Here is a 21529-nt window from a genome sequence, read left to right as displayed (position 1 = left end):
TGAGAAGCCCGTTTCGAAAAACATAAATACAAAGAGAAAAACTACCTCATTTGCTTAGCCATGAGAACTACCTGACCACAGAGTACAGGCAGCTACAGGGAACACATTTATCACAAAAAAAGAAGCTTTTCACCACACAATGGCAGAGTAAATTCTATTCAAGATCTATTCTCAACTGAACAAATTCCAAATAAAAACAAAACCAGGGACACAGAAACTAGGCTATTTCAGAAACAAAAAGAACACTGTCAGAAAAAAAGCACTTTCTTTTCTCATCCCCTACAAACAATAAAAGGCCAGTTGAAGAGACCCAGCAGTAATACAGCACACAGAGGTGTCGTTGCACGTACCGGATTTTGCAGGTGTGGAGTCGCTGGCTGCCTTGACAGCCTTCAGAAGGACGTGCTGGTTAGACGACACAGGCATGCCTGCTCTGCATTGCTGCTGCTGCTGCTTCTGCTGCTGCTGCTTCAAGGCCTGTGGAAGAGAACAGAAGATCAGGACCAAAATGAAATTAAAAATAGTCTTAGAAATTATTATTACACAGTACAAGCCGCTTGTTTTACAGCAACTGATAGCTGGATTCTGATTCTAACTACGTCAAAAGTGAAAAACGACTTCCCAAACACAGTTCACACGGGACAGCAATACCATCTGTTTAAATATGATACTGGCTATTTAAATACACTATTACAAGCAGACAGATCTCCTACCTTTGGCATCTAAAGGAAAAAATTAATGGTTGTAGAACATCTAGGTTGAGTTGTTTCATTCTCTAGGGGATTCCAAATCTGGAGGTGGTTCAAGAAGTAATTATATAAGTAACTTCAAAGTAAAGGTACCATCATGCTATTAATTTCTGTCTTCTGAAGAAGTAACTAGTACCTAGTACTAAAACAAGTAACTAGTACTAGTACTAAAACAATGGGCCATTAGGAAAGACTTTGATAATTTTGAAAGTAAGAAACATTTAAACACTAAAAGTAAGAAAATAAAATCCTTTGCTTTAGAAAAATAGAAAAGAAAATCCTTTGCTTTAGAAAAGACTGTTAAGGCAACCATGACTCAACTGAGAAGGCACAAACAAGGCACTGGGTTAGACTGCAGCATCTACCCAAACCAAAGTGTCTGTTCTCAAAAAATGAAATCCAAACCCAAATAAACTTAACAGCAGAATAAATTACAACAGATCAAGTATTCTCTCTCCTGGATCTAACTGCATTATTAAGACAGTGATGATCTCTAGTTAACAGGCCAATTCATTTAGATATAGACAGCACATTTCCTGTTGCTTCCCATTTTAAAATTCTGCTGTATACTTAGAATCATGGAATGGTTTGAGTTGGGAGGGACCTTAAAGCTCATCTAGCTCCAACCCCCCTGCCATGGGCAGGGACACCTGGAGCAGCAGAGTGTCTCACAGAGCCCCGAGCATAGCAACCTCTCCACCAGCACCAGCCCTCTGCTCTCCTTCAGCCTCTGTGTGCTGCCCCATATGCCCCCTCTGCTCAAATCAGGGGCTTGTTATTTTCCTTCTGTTTGCCTTCAGGTTGTCCATTGTTCTCACTGTGCTGCCTGCAGTGGAAGGCAAATGTTCCTGAGCACACAGGTGTGTTTGCACAAAGGGCAGCTCTGAGGTAAACCCCACTGTGGAGGGCGGAAATCACCACTTTACTCTAAAATGAGTAAATTCTGAAAGAGTGTAATTCAAAACGGCACCACTTGGTACCATCAGCCCCTGCTTTAACTGCAATTTAAACAAAGAAACTGGTGTCCCCCCAGTGCACTCCTCCTCATCAGCTCCACTATGGCTGACGGTGGTGACGACAGCAGGACCAGGAGCTGCTCCTGAGCCTCTTGCTTTTCACTGGCCCACAGACTCTGACCATGGTATTAAAAACCCATTGGAACAGGGGGGATCCACCTAATAGGGAAGAAACTACTGTACAGCTCCCTCCTTCATGAAAAAGGTGATAGAGTAGCAAAGGGGGCTTCTCCCCATCACTGTTTAATCTTTCCAGCAGGATAAGCACTGACGTGTCCACCAATTTAGATTCAGGTACTGCAAACATCTAGCTCAGGATTCTTCCAAACGAATATAAGGAATGCAGCCATCCACTTACTTACTACAGTGTGTGGTATGGCACATCAGTGTATGCCATACTATTAATCTGTATTTTACAGCTGTAACTCTGATATGCTTATGAACTAAATCATGACCCTTATTTCTTCAAGAACCTGATACTCGCTGTCAGTATAGCAACAGCAGGTGTCCCAGGGTTAAAAGTTCTCACTCAGAAATCTGCTCTCTCTTCCCTCCAGTAGAATTATAATTACTTAGCACTCAAGACAGGAGGGCTGAGCCCAACCAGCCATCTTCTCCAGCGCACACTAGCTAATAATCTAGGTCTCAGACAAAACTAAAAATATGAAAGCTTTCCTGAATTCTTGTTTCACTCAGTATCTTGTGTTTTTCCTACTATTCTATTTATAACACCTGTCTCCTTCCTGCAATCTGTATTTCCTCATTTTAACTACTCTTTTTAACTTTTCCTGACCACAGTGGCAACCGTGTTTAGGAAAAGGTGAAGTATGTCAAAATATTTGACCATATGAAATATTACCAAAATGGCAGAATTCCACTTGAACTAAAATCAAGCAATGGTTTAGGCATGCAAGGTTTTTAATATGACCCAAAACTAGAGCAAACTTTAGAAGATGACGACCAGTGACAAGCAGTGCCTCTCAGGGGTCGGTGCTGTTTAACATCTTCCCTGTGAGAGCGCTGAGGCCCTGGCACAGGTTGCCCAGAGAAGCTGTGGCTGCCCCATCCCTGGCAGTGTTCAAGGCCAGGTGGGACAGGGCCTGGAGGAACCTGGCCTAGTGGAAGGTGTCCCTGCCCATGGCAGGGGGTTGGAACTGGATGGTGCCTTCCAACCCAAAGCATTCTGTGATTCTATGACCATCAGAAATAGCTTTTTGCCCTATAGACAGCTGCACAAGTGTTAAGTGCAAACAGAAATGCTATGTAGACATCAAGGCCTCCATGTGGTTCCTCATTTTTCTTTCAGGGTTTCTGATTTTTCCCCCAAATCAAGGAGATTAACAGTGAAACTGAGAAGACCATCTACATTTTGGAACTCACTGACGTATTTCATTACATTCAGCACTGGAATAAGGATGTTCAGGAAGTAGATATCTCAAGAGTATGAAAGCTGAGGAGCAGAGGAGTGAGAAAGCAGAGAGAAGGGAATGAATAAAAAACTGAGGGAAAGCTGGTGGGAGCAGTAGCATGGGGAATTTGGACATGAAAAGCAGAAAATTATTAGGCATGTAAGGACAGGGGCTGGAAAAGAGAATGTTAGACGGAGTCTAGGTTCGGAAATGTAGCTTGCGTTTCGGCAGAGGTCCCTTCCCTTTCTGTGAAACAGGGACCTACAGACCAGAGAAAACAAAGAGGAACTGCTGAGCAGGAGAAGAAAGAGTTTTGATAACAAACCCGCAGTCTGTTTGATCACTCTCTTGAAAGAGAAGAGTCTTTGCGGATGTTGGAGAGAAATGATTGCCAGCCAGGCTTAAAGAAGGATGGATGAGGAGGGGAAAGCAAAGAGTGTAATTAATATCTTGCTGAATTAAAGCTATTTTGTGAGGATTTAAATGCAAGTGGAAAAAAAATCTGCCTAAAGTGAGAACACGATCTCACATCTTTATTGCAGCCATCAGCAGCAAGCGACATCATCAGAACACTGATGCTTCTGTCAAGAAACAGCCAGGTGGGAAAAGAAAGATTCCCTAAAGCCAGCATCTCAGTTTGACACCAACTCAACGCCCTATTGCTAGAAACAAAGCTCCAGTTTATTCAGTTGCCTTATCTCCCACTATAATATTCTTGATAATGTGCCCTAGTTCATTCTTCTCTCTTCACTGCAGATCCTTTCCCAAGGCCACAGGCAGCTCTATCACCTGAATGCCATTCCAAATGTTGCCTCTCAGCTGGTGAAACTCAGAAAAATACACTGGGCTAGAAAAGGTAAATCCTATCTGGAACACATCATGATTTCATCTGTCTATGACACGCTTCTATAATCCCTGGACTAGCACCTCCTATGCAGCTTGATTCGTAATTCCTTACAGATTTTTGCTTTACCAAGGAGTAAATCTAACCCTGATAAAGCATTTCCTTCCTAAGGATCAGGCAAAATTAAACAATGCAGTTGGGGAAACACCTGCAAATAAGACACTTGGGGGACTAATTCATCTTGCCTGTTTCATTAGGAGAAACAAATCATTTGAAGTGCAGACACTCAACCATCCTACCCTGCATGCACATAATTAACACTATCTATACAATAGTCATTCTTCAAGCACGGAAAATAATTGGTCCCCCTCTTTCTTTCATTAAATCCAGCAGAGGTGCAATGCAAAGCCAGTGCACTTTCCTTCCCCTTCTTACCTCTATAAACCTATAATAGCCACAGAACTCCTAGGAAGGGAAAATACACTGCTAGCCAGGGGAAGAAATCAGTGCATTTAATTTTTTTCCCCAAAACCCTTTCAATTTAATAAAACGGGCTGTAGAAAGCTAAGCACACTCATCAAAAGGTTTGGTGAAGAGAAATAACATCCTTATATCCATCTTCTAAAATAATAATTAAAGAAAGTCCGAATGCTTATTTAGGGAAAAAGCAAAAGAACTAAATAGCACAGTATTTTGGATCACCTCTAAGAGAGAGGAATGTTTTAGCAAACCTCTATTTACCATGAGACAGCCATGAAGTCCTGTGTTACTTCCCTGCAGAGCACAGTCTCATCAAGAAAGATGATTAACCAGAGAAGCAAATCTACTGCAGCAATCCCCAAACTAGGCTCCAGGAAAGGCTACTTACCTGTTTGAGTGCCTTCTTGCTGTGCTTCTGGGATGAGGAGATGACTTTGCCTGCCTGGATGGAAGGGGACTGGCAGCCTGACTGAGGAGAGGATGTCTGTGACAGTCTAGATGACACTACAAGAAAAAATAAATATATGTGTACACATAACTCGACCGTTATACATTTGCCTGCAGCACATTAGCCAGTCCTCACCATTTCAGATCATCTCATGAGGCTCATAAAAATTGCACCTTTAGCAAATGTTACTTTTTGCATGAAGAATCATTTGTGTTTCCTCCCCACCACCAAAACAGCTGTTTGCCTCTGAAAGCTAACAGCGATTTCTATGACCAACTTCACATTTTTCATCTCTTGTCCACTTCTATTAATCTTGTAAACAGCTGCTATCAAACAACACTGCAGTTTGAGAAAGCACCGGGTTTAACCAGGTTTAGCCAGTTCAAATCTAACAGGAAATACAGGTAGAGGCAACCGCTGTCTTCATCTGGAATGACCTGTGGTCAGACACTTAATGGACAACAGTTTCTGATCAGATTCAATCCGAACCCTGTTCAAGAGTGGGAAGATAAATAACATGCAAAGGAAGTGGAATTTGACTATCACTTGCTCATTTTTGAAAAGAAATAAGGGAATACACCTGATATACCAGCACATGAACGTATATTTCCATGACCCTACACGCTCAAAGAAATCTCTTCCTCACCATGTGGAGTCCTATAACAAGGCTCCTAGTTTCAGGTGGTTTAAACTATTAAATGGTCTCATTAGAACCAAAAAAGCAGAGAGGGGAATTAAAGAACAGCTGGTGATGTAGCTCAAATGTACCTGTTTGGCACCGGATACTCAAAACACTGCTCTGGCAGCAGAAGGGTGACAAGACACATGGCCAGCCAGGGAAACCAATTGCTCCCAGTCTCCCATAATCACAGGTTTGCCTCTGTTGTCTTGGCAAATATATACTGTACTAGCTAGCAACCAAGGTGAACCCACCCCATGTATAGAAAAAGCCTAGAAATCAGCACAGTAGGGCTAGTCATAGAATCACAGAATGGTTTGGGTTGGAAGGGACCTTAAAGCTCATCTAGTTCCAACCCCTTGCCACAGGCAGGGACACCACCCACTAGACCAGGTTGCTCAAATATGTTTAGCTGCTGAGGCTGAAGTAGTACAAGAAAAAAAGCCAAAAGCAAAATGATGTTATGTAGACTGCCTTCCATTGCACAATGGCTGTAACAAAACACATGCTATGGACACAGAGCCAAGAACATCAGTGAGATACAGTGGCTCCTGCAATGAACGCTAAAGTTAAACCTGTGAGACCAGGCATGGAGGCAGCCGGGTAAAAAACCAACATAAGTTCACAAATTCATGGTCTGTCTATATATCTGCATGTGAATTTTTGTAGGTGATAATGCCCACTTTAAGATTAAGGAAGCAAAACGAAGAGTAGAAGAAGGTTTGATCACAGGGAGGTGGGAAGGAACCCCTACCATAAAGGCTGGTAAACAAATTCACATTTAAATTAGTGCTTACTGAAGCAGTTAGCTCTATAAAACACAGGGCTAAGCGAGTGTCTTGCAACAGAAAGGAGTTAAGAGGTAAGGACCACAGCTCTTCATTAACAACAGCCACAGCAGGATCTCACTCTGGATCCACAGAGAGGGCAAACTCCCCAAAATAATGCAGTGACAATAAGCTTCAGAAAGGAACATTTCAACAAAATGCATAGAATTACTAACAAAAAATTATAAAAAGTAAAATTCTCACATGTGGCATGGACAGTAAATGAAAAGAGCCACTGTTTTTAGACAGGGTATACAACAGGATGAGGTGATACCAGACTTGGAAATGTCACTACAAACAACAACAATAAGAAGGTATGGTAAGGAACCGGTAATTGAAAAGTAACTGACAAGATTACCATATGCAGCTGATACATGCACACAATAAAAGATGACACAGTCACACGGGAAGCAAAATTACCACTTAAAAGGATAACCCTCCTCCGACCTTGATGTTATACCAAGACCTGGAAAGTAAAGGAATGGTTGTAAACTTGCAGTTGTCACTCAATTTGATTGAACCTGCAGTTCAAGAGGAATAAAATCATGCTGGAAAAGATCCGAGTCCGATCAGCAGCTGAAGAGGAAAAGCAGATCTCAAACTCATTGGGATTCTCTGAATGCATCAATCAAGAGAATGAGAAGAAAAGAAAGTCTGTTGCTAAGAGTTCACTCATATTTTTACAGATTTCCAACAAAAGGCTTCTAAAAAATTATTTGGCTATTGTTGAAAAAACAAAGAATTGGCACAACTCTGATGCTGGATGGGACAGAAGGCAAAGAACAGAATTAAATGATAATCAGGCAAGAAACCAGCAGATATTCTGCAAGGTCACGTACTAAGTAGGAAGCAGTTTAGTGCATAGTGATAGACTGTAAGCAAACAGTAAAATATGAAATGTTTAGTTAAGGTCAGAGAGAACTGTGTGGAAAATCAGAGAAATATAACCTAGAGAACAAAAGACCAAAAATACGAAGTAAAGCATAAAAAAAAAAAGGAGTAAGTAAATTTTTTGAGGGAAAAAAAAACAAGATCCTGATAGAACCTGTAGTAAATCTAAACAAACTGTTGTCTCGGAAGGGGATCCATTACAGCTAACATTTGCTCCGTTGAATGAAAATGGCCAGCAAGATGATGCTACATGTAAGGATGCAAAGATGAAGTATATACAACTCCTATTGTATGTTCACACTGGCAGTCTCCCATAACACATCAACAAAATCTGATGGGATTCAGGGAAGTAAAGAAAACATGGAGAGCCTGGGCTCAGTGGAGCCATCGGCCTCCCTCCTGCACTAACCAGGCACATTCCCAGTCTGCAGCTGCTGGGAACACCACCCTTGGCCAGGCAAACACCACAGCTCCATCCTTGTAAAACTAACCCTTGGGGTTAAACTACGAAGAGAAAGTAAGTTCAGGTTAACATTTCAAAACCCAGGCCCAGAAACAGATTGACTGTTACTGGCATTGAGACATCTGAATAGCAGGAATATGAACCACATCCTCTCTGAAGCCCACCACTGCTGAAACTACAAGTTCTGTATGAAATAGAAAGATTAAGACAAATACAGGCTAATCTTTGCCAGCCTCATACTCTATTCACATTTTGATTTTTATGCTGCCTCTGGACAAAGAAAACTAATTTTTCAAACCAGGAACGGCAGCACAGGCTAAAGCCCACATCTAAGAAGACAACTCAACTGGAGATGACACAATAAAGCTGCATTATGATATTCTGCACATATTCTGACTGGGTGAAAGCCCTTGGTGCCACAACGGCTGCTGTGCTGGACTGACAGCTGCAACCACAACAGAGTCTCAAGAACAAACTGGAGAACTGGAGAAGGCCAATCATGTCCCAGCTGCTTGAGCTCATCTGTGGGCCCCTGAAGTGAAGGGGGGGATGGATGGGAGGATAAACCTGTGAGAATACACCCCTGCATCCTCAGACCAAAAGCTCTCAGGGAGGTCACATCCTTTTAAGAACTTTGCACACAGCCAAGTGGAGGTGCAAGAAAGATGTGCACGTGTAGAAGAATCCCATAAGGATGAGGCTTGACAAGCTGAGTTTTGTTTCCTTTAAACAGAATTTGAGCAAAGTTAGTTCTGTCTTCACTTCAGGCTTTCTTATAATTTGAAAAATATGTGCAGATGAGATTGATGTCCTTAAATCTTAAGAGCACTTCTGCAGAGAAGCTGCAGAAATAATTACCAAATGTAGAGGAACACTGGGAAAGCAGTGCTTCCAGTGAGGCACTCTGATATTAAACTACTTCACGAGTTGCTTTACACTGTTTCTGTGTCAATAAGGATTTCCTTGATCAGCTTAAGATTAGGGAAGATGGCAGGCCAGTATCTGGCAAACAAATTTCAGTAGCTTTTGTGAACTAGGAACAGTAAACAGAATCCCCTCATCCCATAGAGGCACACGAGAGACAGGATGTCAATGTCCCTTGATGTTAACTGGTAAGGACAGAATGTGCTTAAAGGGCAATGACAAAAAGCCTTTTATGTTTGAGGGTGCTGGCTTGGAGAGGCAGTAAAACATGCGCATCCATAGCCAGAAGAGCTCCAAACCAGCCAAATCCGCACACTTGGCCCAAAAGTCACTGCACCAGCCGGTCCATCACGAGGTTTCATTGTTTCCTGCAGTTGGTCTGGCTGGGAGAGGAGTTTGACAGGTGACATGTTAACAGTTCTCTAAGATAAAAGCAGATGAGATTAGAGTGGAACATGCGTCAGCCAACCCTCATGAACCCTGACTCATTAGACAAACTCAGAATGGATCCAGTACAATCCCATGTCCCAGCTGCAGGAATAAATACCAGAGGAAGATCCATCCACAGCCAATTAAAGCTGTAATTTGAGGGACAGAGACTCCTTTACACTTTTAGACTTCTTCCTTGAAATTTAATTCATACAAGAGCATTCCTTCTAATAAATGTAATTATAACACAACTTCAGCTATGTTAGAGATCAATTAAATTAGAAATTTCACTCTGGCAAACCATTTCACAACGTATTTGGTTCTCTTAAGATTTGCAAATCCTAAACTATTGGTCAATCAATTGTATACATTTATAAAGAGACTGCTAACAGCAGCAAAGAGAAGGAATAAGAATTATTTAACAATAACTTATCAAAGATGAGTTGCTCTTTTAGAAAAAATACAGTAAATTGCTACAGCTATCAAACACAGGATGTAGCCCAGGCATCCCTTCTAACAGAAACAGTCCAACTGCACAGTTTTATCCAGAGGCTGCTTTGTGCCTTTCCTTTGTAGAGTCCCAGTTCAGGTAAGAGTAAGGACTTTCTGCTCGGCCCTGTTGGATGAAGGAACTCAGATCCCACCATGCCCTCCCCACTGTCACCTCCCAGAACAGGACTGAGAAGCTGAAACTCTCTCACCACCGAGGAAACACTAACTCCTAATTCTCAGGGTGTCAAGTAACCAGCATTGTTGAGCAAGAGACTGAAAATTACAGAAAGGGGAATGTGCTCAGAATATTACTTTTTTTTTTGGTTCCTTGGATGTCTCACCTTGCATGGGTTATTTACCTTTTAGGGTATGAAATAGCAGGATATTTGTTTGAAAACCCACTGGCTTCCACTATATATCTGCTCACTTGCCTCAGATACTTAATAATATTCTGGCTAATGTTTGTCTTTCACAAACAGTGTCAAGTAAACCTCAACAAGAAAATACAGAGACATGGCTGATCCTGCTTTGGGGCAGCAAAAGTGACTGTACAAGAGTAACGTCCCCCTGAAATTACATGGCTATTAAGCAGAACTATAGAGATCTCTGCTCACTCAGCCAGTCATTTCCTTTTTGATTTATTGCCTTATCCTCCCTGTCCCTGCGTGGAGCGCAGCTGGCTGCAGGACAGCGGGTTAAGCCAGTGCAGGAAAACACCTGGAGCAGCACTGAGCCAGAGAGGGGGGAACAGGAAAGTAGAGGGAGATCTTACAGCGAAAGGACGATGACAGAACTCAGGCCTTTTCTGGCAGGCACTCAAGCAACTCCTAAATAAAGATTAAGATTTTCTTACACTCATGCAGCAGAGATGACTGCTGGGCTTCTCAGGCTCTGGAGAGAGACTTTTTTGCAAGGGCCTCTAGGAATAGGAGAGAAGAACTGGATGAGATTTTAAGAAAGAAGCTGTCCCCTGTGAGGGTACTGAGGCCCTGGCACGGGCTGCCCAGAGAAGCTGTGGCTGCCCCATCCCTGGCAGTGTTCAAGGCCAGGTTGAACAGGGCTTGGAGCAAGCTGGTTGAGTGGAAGGTGTCCCTGCCCATGGCAGGGGCTGGAAGTGGATGACTTTTAAGGTCCCTTCCAACCCAAATCATTCTGTGATTCTATGCTTCTATGACACTGCTGAAGAAAGCAAACTAAAGGAATGATCTCACATTTATAAAAAGGTTTAATTTCAGTGGGTCCAAAAGAAAATTACTCTTAGGGTTATTCAGCTTAAGGTCAACCATGGCAGTTCACTTTACCAAATACTGGCAATACAGATACCATGACTAACGTGCTGTTTAACAGCATGAAACAAAATAAAAACAGTAAAAATGCACTAGCAGTAAAGGAAAATACAACCACAATTGTTAAGAGAATCTGGGAATCAAAATACTTTCAAGTGAAAAGGAAAAAAATATATAACAGTTTGCAAAACCAAAATTAATCTGACAAGAAAAGTCTTCTGCTTGAGCTATGGCTGAAGACAACCAAAAGCAACCCACCCAAATGCCACTAGTGTAAAAACACGATACAGACGCTCTATTTTGACTGCAACAAGGCCAGCGATATAGGCAAAGGGCATGGCCTTGCAAACCACTCGCACAACAGTTCCTGGAACAGTGGGGGTTTACTGGATCTCTAAGTTTTTTAAAGCCAAGAGCTAATTATGGTTTCCAATATAATATGCAATAGAGGGAACTCTCATCTCTGGGTCAGTGGAATCAAACTATTTTGGAGTAATGAAACCGCCCTGCTAAATTTATACTCAAGAGCATCAGGTAAAAATTCTAGCAGGAATAAAAACATTTTTGCTGGGTAACTGCTTCATGAGCATTACCAAATGCTCTGGTTGCATGGGCTGCAGAAACCATTGCCACCTTACAAACGGGCAATGCATCCTGATAATTCATTCTACCCATGAGGAGTCCAAAATCTTTAATCCCAATGCCAAGGTAAATTTGATTTATTATTTGACACAGAAGCAGCGCTCTTCTGTATGCTCTTCAGCCATGACATTTAATCTTTGCCTTCAAAAGGACCAAACTGCTGCGTGGTCATGTCCCACCAGTCAGCCCTGCATTTGCCCTCCTCATTCTGGCAGCAGAGCTCAGTGCAAAGCCACATGGGCACACAGACGAGATGCTCACCTCTGCTGGAGCTCAGAAGCAGGAGCTCTGCTGGGATTTTGTCTCTGATTTTGTTTGAGCTCAGGAGAGGATAATAGGAAACAAAATTAAAATAGTAGATCCAGAGCTCCTGCTCAAGGGGTTGCATGCATTTCCATGGGATTGTCTGCCCCCAGATCTACACATTCAGAAAGTAAAGGCTGCACTTCACTCATGTGGGAAGAAAGTACAGTCAAGCTGAACTAAAAATACAATACTCCCCCCACCTATATGCAATCATAAGCTTAAAATAACCCAGTTTTACACAGCTAATGGGATCCAGATGTCTTACACGAAAAGCCTCTAGTGAAAGCCATTAAAACATGTTTTGAGAAGCACAGAAATGTCTCCCGTTAATCCAGTACCCTTCTTTTCTACAGGTAAGCCATTTACCAGAATAAGAGCGGGAACTCAACCTGGAATTCACATCAGAACATCATCATACTCACAAGTGAGACAGCCATTTAAAAGAATTCTCCCCCACATGACTGCTCCTGCTAAAATGAAGGAAGAAACAATGTCCAATTGCGAGTTTCCAGGACTCCCCCTTTCCTCACTCACCCTGGGTAAAGCTGGAACTTGGACAGGGATCCCATATTCCTCTTATCAGATTAAGGGTTTATAAACATACAAGAGATCAATTCCTTGCTTTGTACGGAGGGACTGGAGTGCGTCTTGCACTGGCAGCTCTGAAGTACTCAACAACTGATATACTCAACAAGTCTGGGTCTGATCGCTCATTTGTCTCCACATGCTGTCTCCTGTCCCAGTTTAAAGCTTTCTTTTAAATTTATTAGTATGTGCTTTCTTGGATACGCTGGGCAACTCCTCTGCTCTAGGAAAGGACATCACAAACACGTTATGGAAGAAGGTGAATGAGAACAGGAAAGACACAGCTCTGCAGCTCTCTGCTCTAGTGAAGAAATAAAACTGGCACCAAAGACCTCTGCTTAAGTAGTTTAACACCATGAAGAGGACAGCGCTGGGTCACTTAAGAGAAAAATCTGACAACTGAAGCTGCCAACAGTAGCCAAGACTCAACATGAAATACTTGAGACACTGCCACCAAAACGTATTCCATGTGTCTATGATGGCTCTTCATCAGAGGGACAGGCCACTGAGGAGCTCTTTGGGATGCAGGACCAAGCACAGCCCTTCAGATTGGCCGCAGCACTCTCCAGCATTATAAACCTCTCGGACAACATCTGTCACAAAGCCTTACCGACTGCAGAGATCTCCCAGTTAACAAACCCCAGGCTTACCTAAATGACACAAATTTAGCTCTGGTATCAAGCCCAGGCACGGGGAGAGCATGTGACTATGGTTGTTACTCACAGCATGCAGCACCTCTAGAACACCAGCCACAGACTGGAAGATCTTGCTGCAGACAGAATATGTGCAGAAGGAACCAACCCAGCCTGCTGAGGATGCAATTATAAAACAAACAAAACTAAAAGAAACAGTAAAAAAAAAAAGGCTCAGTAATTTGCATCCCTATCACTTCCTAGGCTCAAGCATTTTCAAGTTTTCTGGAGGCCACACAGCAATCACAAAGGCACAGCTCCCTGGATATTTAAAAAGTCAAATCATTATCACCAGTATGTTCTGAATTTAGAGCTATTTTACTGATCCAAATATTTTTTCAGCTGTTGTACTGGAAGGAAGAAGAGAAATACAATATTTTACATATACTCATGAAAAAATTTACTGTAGTAAGTGGTAATGACCTCAGCTGACATCAAATTAGCCAACATCAGTGAGTTGTTGGGTTGGTTGGAGCTTTTTGCTAAAAAACAAACATCACAGCAGATGTGTGCCTTCAGGAAAAAGTCAAGGCTGTATGGGTGAGCGGCAAACCCAAGTTATCCATGATATACACTATGGCAGCCCACACAGTTGACAGAAGCGATCATTCATCCCCATTCATTCCCACTGATGATAAATACCCAACACTCGCTGAAGAATGAAATACTCTTTCCTGAATTCAACATCAACTACAGCAATAAACCTCAGATGTACAGAAAAGGAACTGTCTTAGTATGGCAAAAGGTTAATGAAGTCATGACTAAGAAAATCAAACTGCCAAAGGAAGCAGAAGCACATGCACAAAATTCACTGGTGACAATGTGAATGTTTTCAGGCAGAGCCAGTTCCCTGAAAAGCTTGTCAGAACCCAAAGCTTTACCTCTGATGTCAAGCATGAAATGTCCATAAAGCTCAAGGGGACTTTTGCTGGCTGGCGTGACCGGTATCAGTGTATTTTTATTAACAATTGTATTTGTTGCACTGTATTTTTATTGTATTGTATTTTGTATTTTTATTTAAAATTATTTTTAAGAGACTCCAATCTCGATGCAACTCGTTCTGCATGGAAATATTTGCTCTGAGGAAGTAACACACCTGCAACTGAAGTTGCATACAGCTTTGCTCCCTGTAAAGCAACCCCCTTTGGGCAGCATATACTTGTGTAAAATCCCTGTAAGTTAAAGTGAAGATTCTTCTTACGCTTCTTTATAGAATCCTTCAGTAAAGTATCCTTTTTTTTTTGAGTATTATTTGTGACTACCTACTAATACCACAGCATACTGAAGACACACAAGTACCTGAACAACAACCATACATCTGGAGCACAGAAAGGTTGTTAAGCTACACAAGCAAATGAACTGATTGACCGGCTTGCTGTCAGAGGGAGGTCTTACACATGCAACCTGAGAGCAGCTCCCATCTCTTCCCTCAGACTGTCTCCACATGCATCAGGTCCCTTCATGAGCTGATTCAAATTGCTTATATCACTGTTTTCGCAGGGCTACTGAGGCACGCTGGCTCACTGCAGGGTCTCTGTGGCCACCTAAGTCCAGTAAAGAGAGGCTGCAGACTGGAGTCCTGGGCAGAAAGAGTCTTCGAAGCAGCTCAACTGACCCTCAGCATCTCTGCACAGTGGACACTTAGAGGCCAGTGTAAGCAGGACTGTATCCTTTGGATGCACTGTTTTAGGGTAACAGAACATGTTTCTAGGTTGCTGACTCAAACACAGAGCAGATTAGAGGTGGCCAAACATGAAACGTATAGGAAGCCAGTGTAGGTGTTCAAGGAGGGGAAGATGTAATTGTGGTTCTTTGAATTCCCATCTGAGCTCCTGCATCCCCTATTACCCTGTTGCAACTGCATTGGGGCAGCACTGCTGCTCTCCTCAAGTCTGGAAAGCTGCTTACAACTAACTCATTAGCTCCCAGGTCTTTTGATCGTTATTACTGCAGATTGTCTCTGCCAATATACATTTTAATAAAAGAAAATAAGACGTTTAAAAAACTCGTATCTCATCCAACCCAGCCATGCAGCAGCATGACCTAGACCCTGCCACAATTTGCACATGGCACTCCCAGCTACCACCTTTTGTGTGCCTACAAGGTCCCTCACAAACTAATCCTCTAATGAGGGTTTGTTGCCAAATACACAAGCATGAACACAAATCTCAGGACAGCACAAGTGCCTGCGAGGGGATAATTTGGTTATTGTGTGCTTCATGACAGTGATAAGCAGTGAGGCCTGGACTGTAGCAGCAGTGATGCCAATGCATTTACTGCTGAGATGGCACTTGCACAAGTATTCAATTTTTTGGAGAAGACCAACGAATTACTCACTACACTGAGCTTCCCGATTTTCACCCCATGAAGTAGCAGTTTTCTTCACTGGTGAAACCACACAGCTGACATGGAACCAGTCGACTTAGACAATTTAGGAGTTCTCCAAATAACTTGAATGCAGAGAAACTGATAAAGATAATATGATGCCAATGGCTGCATTTAATATCAGCTCTAAGGCACTTAGCTGAAATATAACCTTGGAGTCTTAAATTAGGGGTCAAAGCACAGTCAGTACAGATGAACTTAAACTGTTTCCCTGTATTCCCTCCTCTGCTTTTACCTGCTGTCACTTTAGTGACATGCCTACATCTTCCCAGGACAGGAAGCCTGCGTACAGCATCCAGCACTGCAGCTTCTGATCTGTGAGCCATGCTAAACTGAGGCTGAGATGTGTCCAACCAAAAGTTTGCTATAGGAGAGCAGGAAAATTCACTGCTCTTGAGAGATCAGTTTCCAGCTAACACTGTCAAAAAAATATCAGAACAGAGCCATTACAGCTCGTCCCCTCACAGTTGTTTATGATTAACTCTTCCCGATTCTGTCCATATGGGAGTTATCGCTCAGGATCAGCAAGGTCCACATATGAAACTCATTGTCAGCAGCACTTCCAACTCACACCCCAAACTAATTTTCATTAATTTGCAAATGCACATTAAAGATAGCTGAGACACATTCAGTCCTGTCAGCTGCAACCGGAGTGCGCATCAGGCCTATCAACAGCTGCAGCACAGGCACCCAGTGGCTGCTGTGGAGGGGCGAGCCAAAAACTGCTGGTCCTGCAGTTTGACAATGGATTCCATGATTTGTAACTGAAAACAAAGGAAGAGCCAAACTGAAGTACTTACAGTTCTGGTGAAAAGCAAACAGCACTTAGAAACTTGCCTCCCTGATGACCCCTGGACTGCACTCCCTGTGCCTGTTGCTTCTTTGACCTGTGCCCTTGTCCATGGCTGTGAACCGAGAGCTGCTCCAAAGTGCAGGCACAATGTCAGGGAAACAAACGATGTTTTCTTTTGTTTTCCTTTCATCAAGAAACTACACAGTCAAATTTCCAGTCCTGGGTTGAGGCACTGCCACTGCAGTGTCTTACACTGCTAAAATAAGGCTTTAAAGTGGACAAAAAAATCAGTTTCCCTACACTTTATTCTCAGCAGCAGCTGAAGAGATCCTGCTGATGTTAAAAGACACTCCCCCTTACCCAGAAAGACAGACAACCAAGCTCCAAAATTAAAGTTTGGCAAGTGAAAAAGGTCTGTAAAAGAAGATTGCTGGGCAGCCTTTGCTATAGGCACTCCCACTCTTCCATTGCCTCCCAACACCACTGAGGAGAACATGCTGCTCACAGCAGCAATGGGGAAGTTTCCCCGCACCCCCCAACTGCCACAGCACGAGAAGGCAGAACAAACACAGGGAAAGAATCCTCATCACACATGGCTGTTTGCTTCACACTTATTGAGGTCCTTTTATTCAGAGCCATCAGCTGTTTCTGAATCAATGTGGTAACCAGTACACTAAATCACAGACTTATATCACAGAATGGTCTGGATTGGAAGGGACTTTAAAGCTCATCCAGCTCCAACCCTCTACCAGGGGCAGCAACACCTTCCACTAGACCAGACTGCTCAAAGCCCCATCCAACCACCTTCAACACAGTCAGGGATGGGGCAGCCACAGCTTCTCTGGCCAACCTGTGCCAGGGCCTCACCACCCTCACAGGGAAGAACTTCTGTCTAAGATCTCATCACAGTCTCCCCTCTGTCAGTTTAAAGCCATTCCCCTTTGTCCTGTCCCTGCAGGGCCTTGTCTAAAGCCCCTCTCCAGCTTTCTTGTTGGCCCTTTTAGGCACTGGAAGCAGCTCATAGGTCTCCTTTCTCAGCCTTCTCTTCTCCAGGCTGAACAACCCCAGCTCTCTCAGCCCATCTCCAGAGCAAAGGTGCTCCAGCCCTCAAAGAATCTTCTTGGCCTCCTTTGGACTCACTCCATCAGCTCCACATCCTTTTTACGCTGGATACCCCGGATCTCATGCATCTGGCTGTAATAGATGGAAATAAACTGCAAAGTCTTAAAAACATCAGTTTACGCAGCCTTATGTAGTCACCAGTAAAAGCTTTAACATTTACAAAAGTCAGGATATTACTGTGGGCCACGTTTTGCAGGGAAAAGCGGACTACTGGACTAGAAGGTGGCAAAGTGCTGAGGGTACAGGGAGTGTGACCATGCTGTAGTCGAAAATGCCAGAAACAGTCTGAAGCACTAATATCAATAATTCATTAGTACTTCACTTTAAATGATTTGATTTCCCATAGTGATGAAAACTCTGACTGGAAAGAGCATTGCCAAAAAGCCTAAGTGAAAACCACGGATCATTAGAGAGACATTCATTAGACCATCAGTAACTCACAGGTAATTCCATCACTCATCAGAAACATGGAATAGGAGCATTCTTCTCTTAGAGGAGAAGCAAAGGAAGCAACTAAAATAAACAATGTATTATACATCACTATGAGTCCTTCACAGTTGAAGATGACAGTAGCCACTGCAAGTTCAAACTTTGCTACTACTGATGCTAAAAATGCAAAGAGGCACTTATGTGGCCAATACTTATTTGAAAAGCAAAGTGCAGGAGGGTAGGTGAAATGCCAGTTCCTCTGTGGTAAGCACAGGGCAGTGCTACATACCCAGGACTTTAAGAACATGTTACATATTTCTTAAAAACTAGATTTTGGTAAGGGGAAAAAAAATTTCTCCTCTATTGGTAACACATAATGGTTTTGGTCACATGGGGCAATCACTATGCAATACCCATCAACAAAGACTTCTCACATCCCTACATTTCATTAATGTGTGTGTACATGTATACATACATACATATATGGACTCTATATAGCGTTCCTACTTTAAATAATGTTTGGACAGGACATTCAACCAAATTCAAAATATGAATGACAAACACCCTAACGTGGTCAAATCCCACTAGAGATACCCCATTTGCATGGATCTGATGCTGCCACCAAACCTTGATGTGCATGTGGCAGCACATTTCCCTGCTGTAGTGCCTCACTGAAATACAAATGCTTTCAGCTGCCTAAAATATACCTGGGTCTGTGTAACAAACAGAGCTCAAAAAGGGCAGCAGGTTTTGCCCCAAACAGAAGACAATGAGATTGTTCCAGCAACATGGTTTTGACAGGCTCAAGCAATTCTACCTTGTAAGATGGTTCATCTCCTTGAAAAGCTGACCTGATCATAGAATCGTAGAACGGCTTGGGTTGGAAGGGACCTTAAAAAGCTCATCTAGTTCCATCCATCCCTCTACAACAGGCAGCGGCATCTTCCACTAGACCAGGTCGCTCCAAGACCTGTCCAGCCTGGCCTTGAACACTTTGTGGAATGGGGTCCTCCAATCAGTTAACATGTAGCCTAGTTTACCTCCAGCATTTCTGAATTGCACAGTGACATATCTCCTTAGCACACGTCTCTGCAAAGTTTGCTTTTTTAATGGTTTCTGCAATAGTGAAAGAGGGAAGATGGCACAGCCAACCTGCCTGGCAAAATACTGCCAGACCAAACTACTGCATCCTGTATGTCCTGGTGGCTCCCCACAGGAGCTGTCCAGCAGCCAGGTATTACCTGCGTAGAGCAAAAACGTGCCTGACAGCAAGCACCATCAGGAGGATGTCAAGATATCCAGGTATTATATTCACAAGTTGTGTGGAAAAAAAAAAGTAAATAGTGAAATGGCAAAATTTACTGATGACACCAAGTTACTCAAGGGAAAACCCATGGGCTGACAGGCAACTTGCAGGAGAGGGGAAAATAACCATGGAGGAATGTTATCTTAGTTTTATAATAAGCCCTGGTACAAAAGCCTCAGGTCAACAGTGGTCAAAGCAAGCAGAACAACAGGAATTACCAGGGAGAAAATACAGAGCAAAACATACATGCACCTATTTCTTGAAGCCCATGTACTCTTTTTATACTGGCTCTAAATATATCCAGCTGAGCTAGAAAAGTCCAACAAAGATGGAATGGCCATTAAGCGTGGAACAAGATGACCCTGGACCCTCTCTAGCCCATCCACACCTTTTTTACATATCAGGGACCAAAACTGAACAAAGTATTTTCAAGTTTTCATCCCCTTTGCTCCTACAACATAAAACCTAGAGGAGTGGGAGGCCACAGACAGCCTTTCTTGTAGAGATAAAATGCACACAGCGTATGGTTTTGCAGGTGAAAATCAAACATGATATGGTATGTGAGGTTGAAAGTCAAAGCCACTAAGAACTTGCTTGACATGGAATGACAGAACAAACTGCAAAAATCTCCAGGACAAGTCAGAGAAACTGAAGCAACTAAGGGGGAAAAAAAGTCCTAGGTAAGACAGTTCAATCCCAAAGCAGCCCTTGCTCTCTCAGACAGGGCTGCACATACTTTGCTTCATGTACCCATGTACTGCTGGTGACAGAAGGTGGGATATGAGCTGTCCTGTCAGGTACCACATGGCAAAACCTTCCCTGCTCCACATGAAAGCCTGTACAACCAACTCGTGTATATCCTGACAGACTGTCATGGAGAGGAGACTTCACTGCTTTGAACAAGAACATTTCCATCACGCTGGGGCTTCTGAGGCTGGACTGTTGGTGTTCCATCTCCTATCAGCTGGAAACCTACTGAGCAGAAAGAAACCCTTGGATGTGTTCCTGCTGCATCCTTCACCACAAAGCTTGCTGACAGGATCAGAAGCAAGAGTTTTTTCTAATTGTATTGCAGTGTCACTGGAAGGTCTGATGTGAATTACATGGAACAACATTGATACCTGGCAACTCAACAAATGCACATGCACCAGGTTTTCCTAAGCCTCTGGCTCAGAAAAGTACCAGAGAAACCTGCTAAGCATAATCAAAATGCATTAGGACAACAAAGCTCCGGATAGAGACAGAAGCAGTTTTACTACTCCTACACTGGCTCTATGCAGCTGCAGCCACAAGGCAGCAGCTTTCGATTCCTCTTTGCCCTCCAACTCGTTGGCTGAATCTTTCTGTCTGTCATCCATTATGCATCGTCAGTGGACATGTTGGAGGTGCAGGGACACTGCTGAAGACTATGCACCCTTCCCTGCTACCACATACATACCACATACATTGGCCAAGCTCCCACCCTACACAGATGATAAGAATAACCACCCCAAAACAGCCATCCTCCCCACACCAGTTAGAGACACAGGGCAGGAGTGATGCCTAAGACTTCTCCAGTTCAGCAATATGTTATCGACTCCTGATAACGTAACTGCCTACAGCTTCTGCCTGGCACTTCTCCTTAGGAAAGAGGACCGGGAGCTGGGATGAGCTCTGCAGAGAGCAAGTAGAGGCAGAGAGCGCAGCTTAATCAGGCCAAGACTGTGAGCTAAGGGTTTGTTAAAGTGTTGGGAAAGCTTGGCAACAGTTCACTTGTAAAGCACAGACTGAAGGTGTCCTGCAGAAAACAGACCTGTTGTTTCCTCATTAAGCCTTTGGGGTTTTAGAGGCTGAGGAAAATTCGTGCATGGGAATTCACACAAAAAAATCTTCTGCTGTAGATTCTTAAGTCTATAACCCGTTTTGCTACATGTCTAAAATGTCCACCAAACACAGGGCCGCACGTTAAGTGCCTATGACTGCAGCTGAATGACTGGTGCTCAAACAACTTAAACTGCTGTGAAGTCTGATGAAAACACAACTTCAACCTGGAGAAGGCTCTGGAGAGATCTTAGAGCAGCTTCCAGTGCCTAAAAGGGCCGACAAGAAAGCTGGAGAGGGGCTTTTGACAAGGGCCTGTAGGGACAGGACAAGGGGAATGGCTTTAACCTGACAGAGGAGAGATTTAGGTGAGATCTAAGAAAGAAGCTGTTCCCTGTGAGGGTGGTGAGGCCCTGGCACAGAGAAGCTGTGGCTGCCCCATCCCTGGCAGTGTTCAAGGCTATGCTGGACAGGGCTTGGAGGAACCTGGTCTAGTGGAAGGTGTCCCTGCTCAAGGCAGGGAGTTGGAACT

At 43.3% G+C, this 21529-nt stretch overlaps 1 protein-coding gene across 6 annotated transcripts in view; it reads right to left on the bottom strand.

Moving 5' to 3' along the window:
* Positions 1-21529, bottom strand: part of ASXL2 (ASXL transcriptional regulator 2) — a 98890-nt gene that overhangs the window by 21011 nt on the left and 56350 nt on the right. For all 6 annotated transcript variants that reach the window (XM_057396787.1, XM_057396786.1, XM_057396790.1 and 3 more), the window contains 2 exons: positions 4887-5002; positions 351-477 (listed from right to left, as the gene is read on the bottom strand). In XM_057396787.1, the coding sequence (XP_057252770.1) occupies positions 351-477; positions 4887-5002 (243 nt within the window). The remainder of the gene's footprint in view (positions 1-350; positions 478-4886; positions 5003-21529) is intronic.

The sequence above is a fragment of the Pezoporus wallicus genome, unplaced genomic scaffold (assembly GCF_028554395.1).
Source record: "Pezoporus wallicus isolate ANWC-B61680 ecotype Strahan unplaced genomic scaffold, APGP_CSIRO_Pwel_v1 contig_7265, whole genome shotgun sequence".
Classification (NCBI taxonomy): Eukaryota; Metazoa; Chordata; class Aves; order Psittaciformes; family Psittacidae; genus Pezoporus; species Pezoporus wallicus.
The sequence above is the reverse complement of the archived record's forward strand: the minus strand, read 5'-3'. Positions and strand labels throughout refer to the sequence as shown.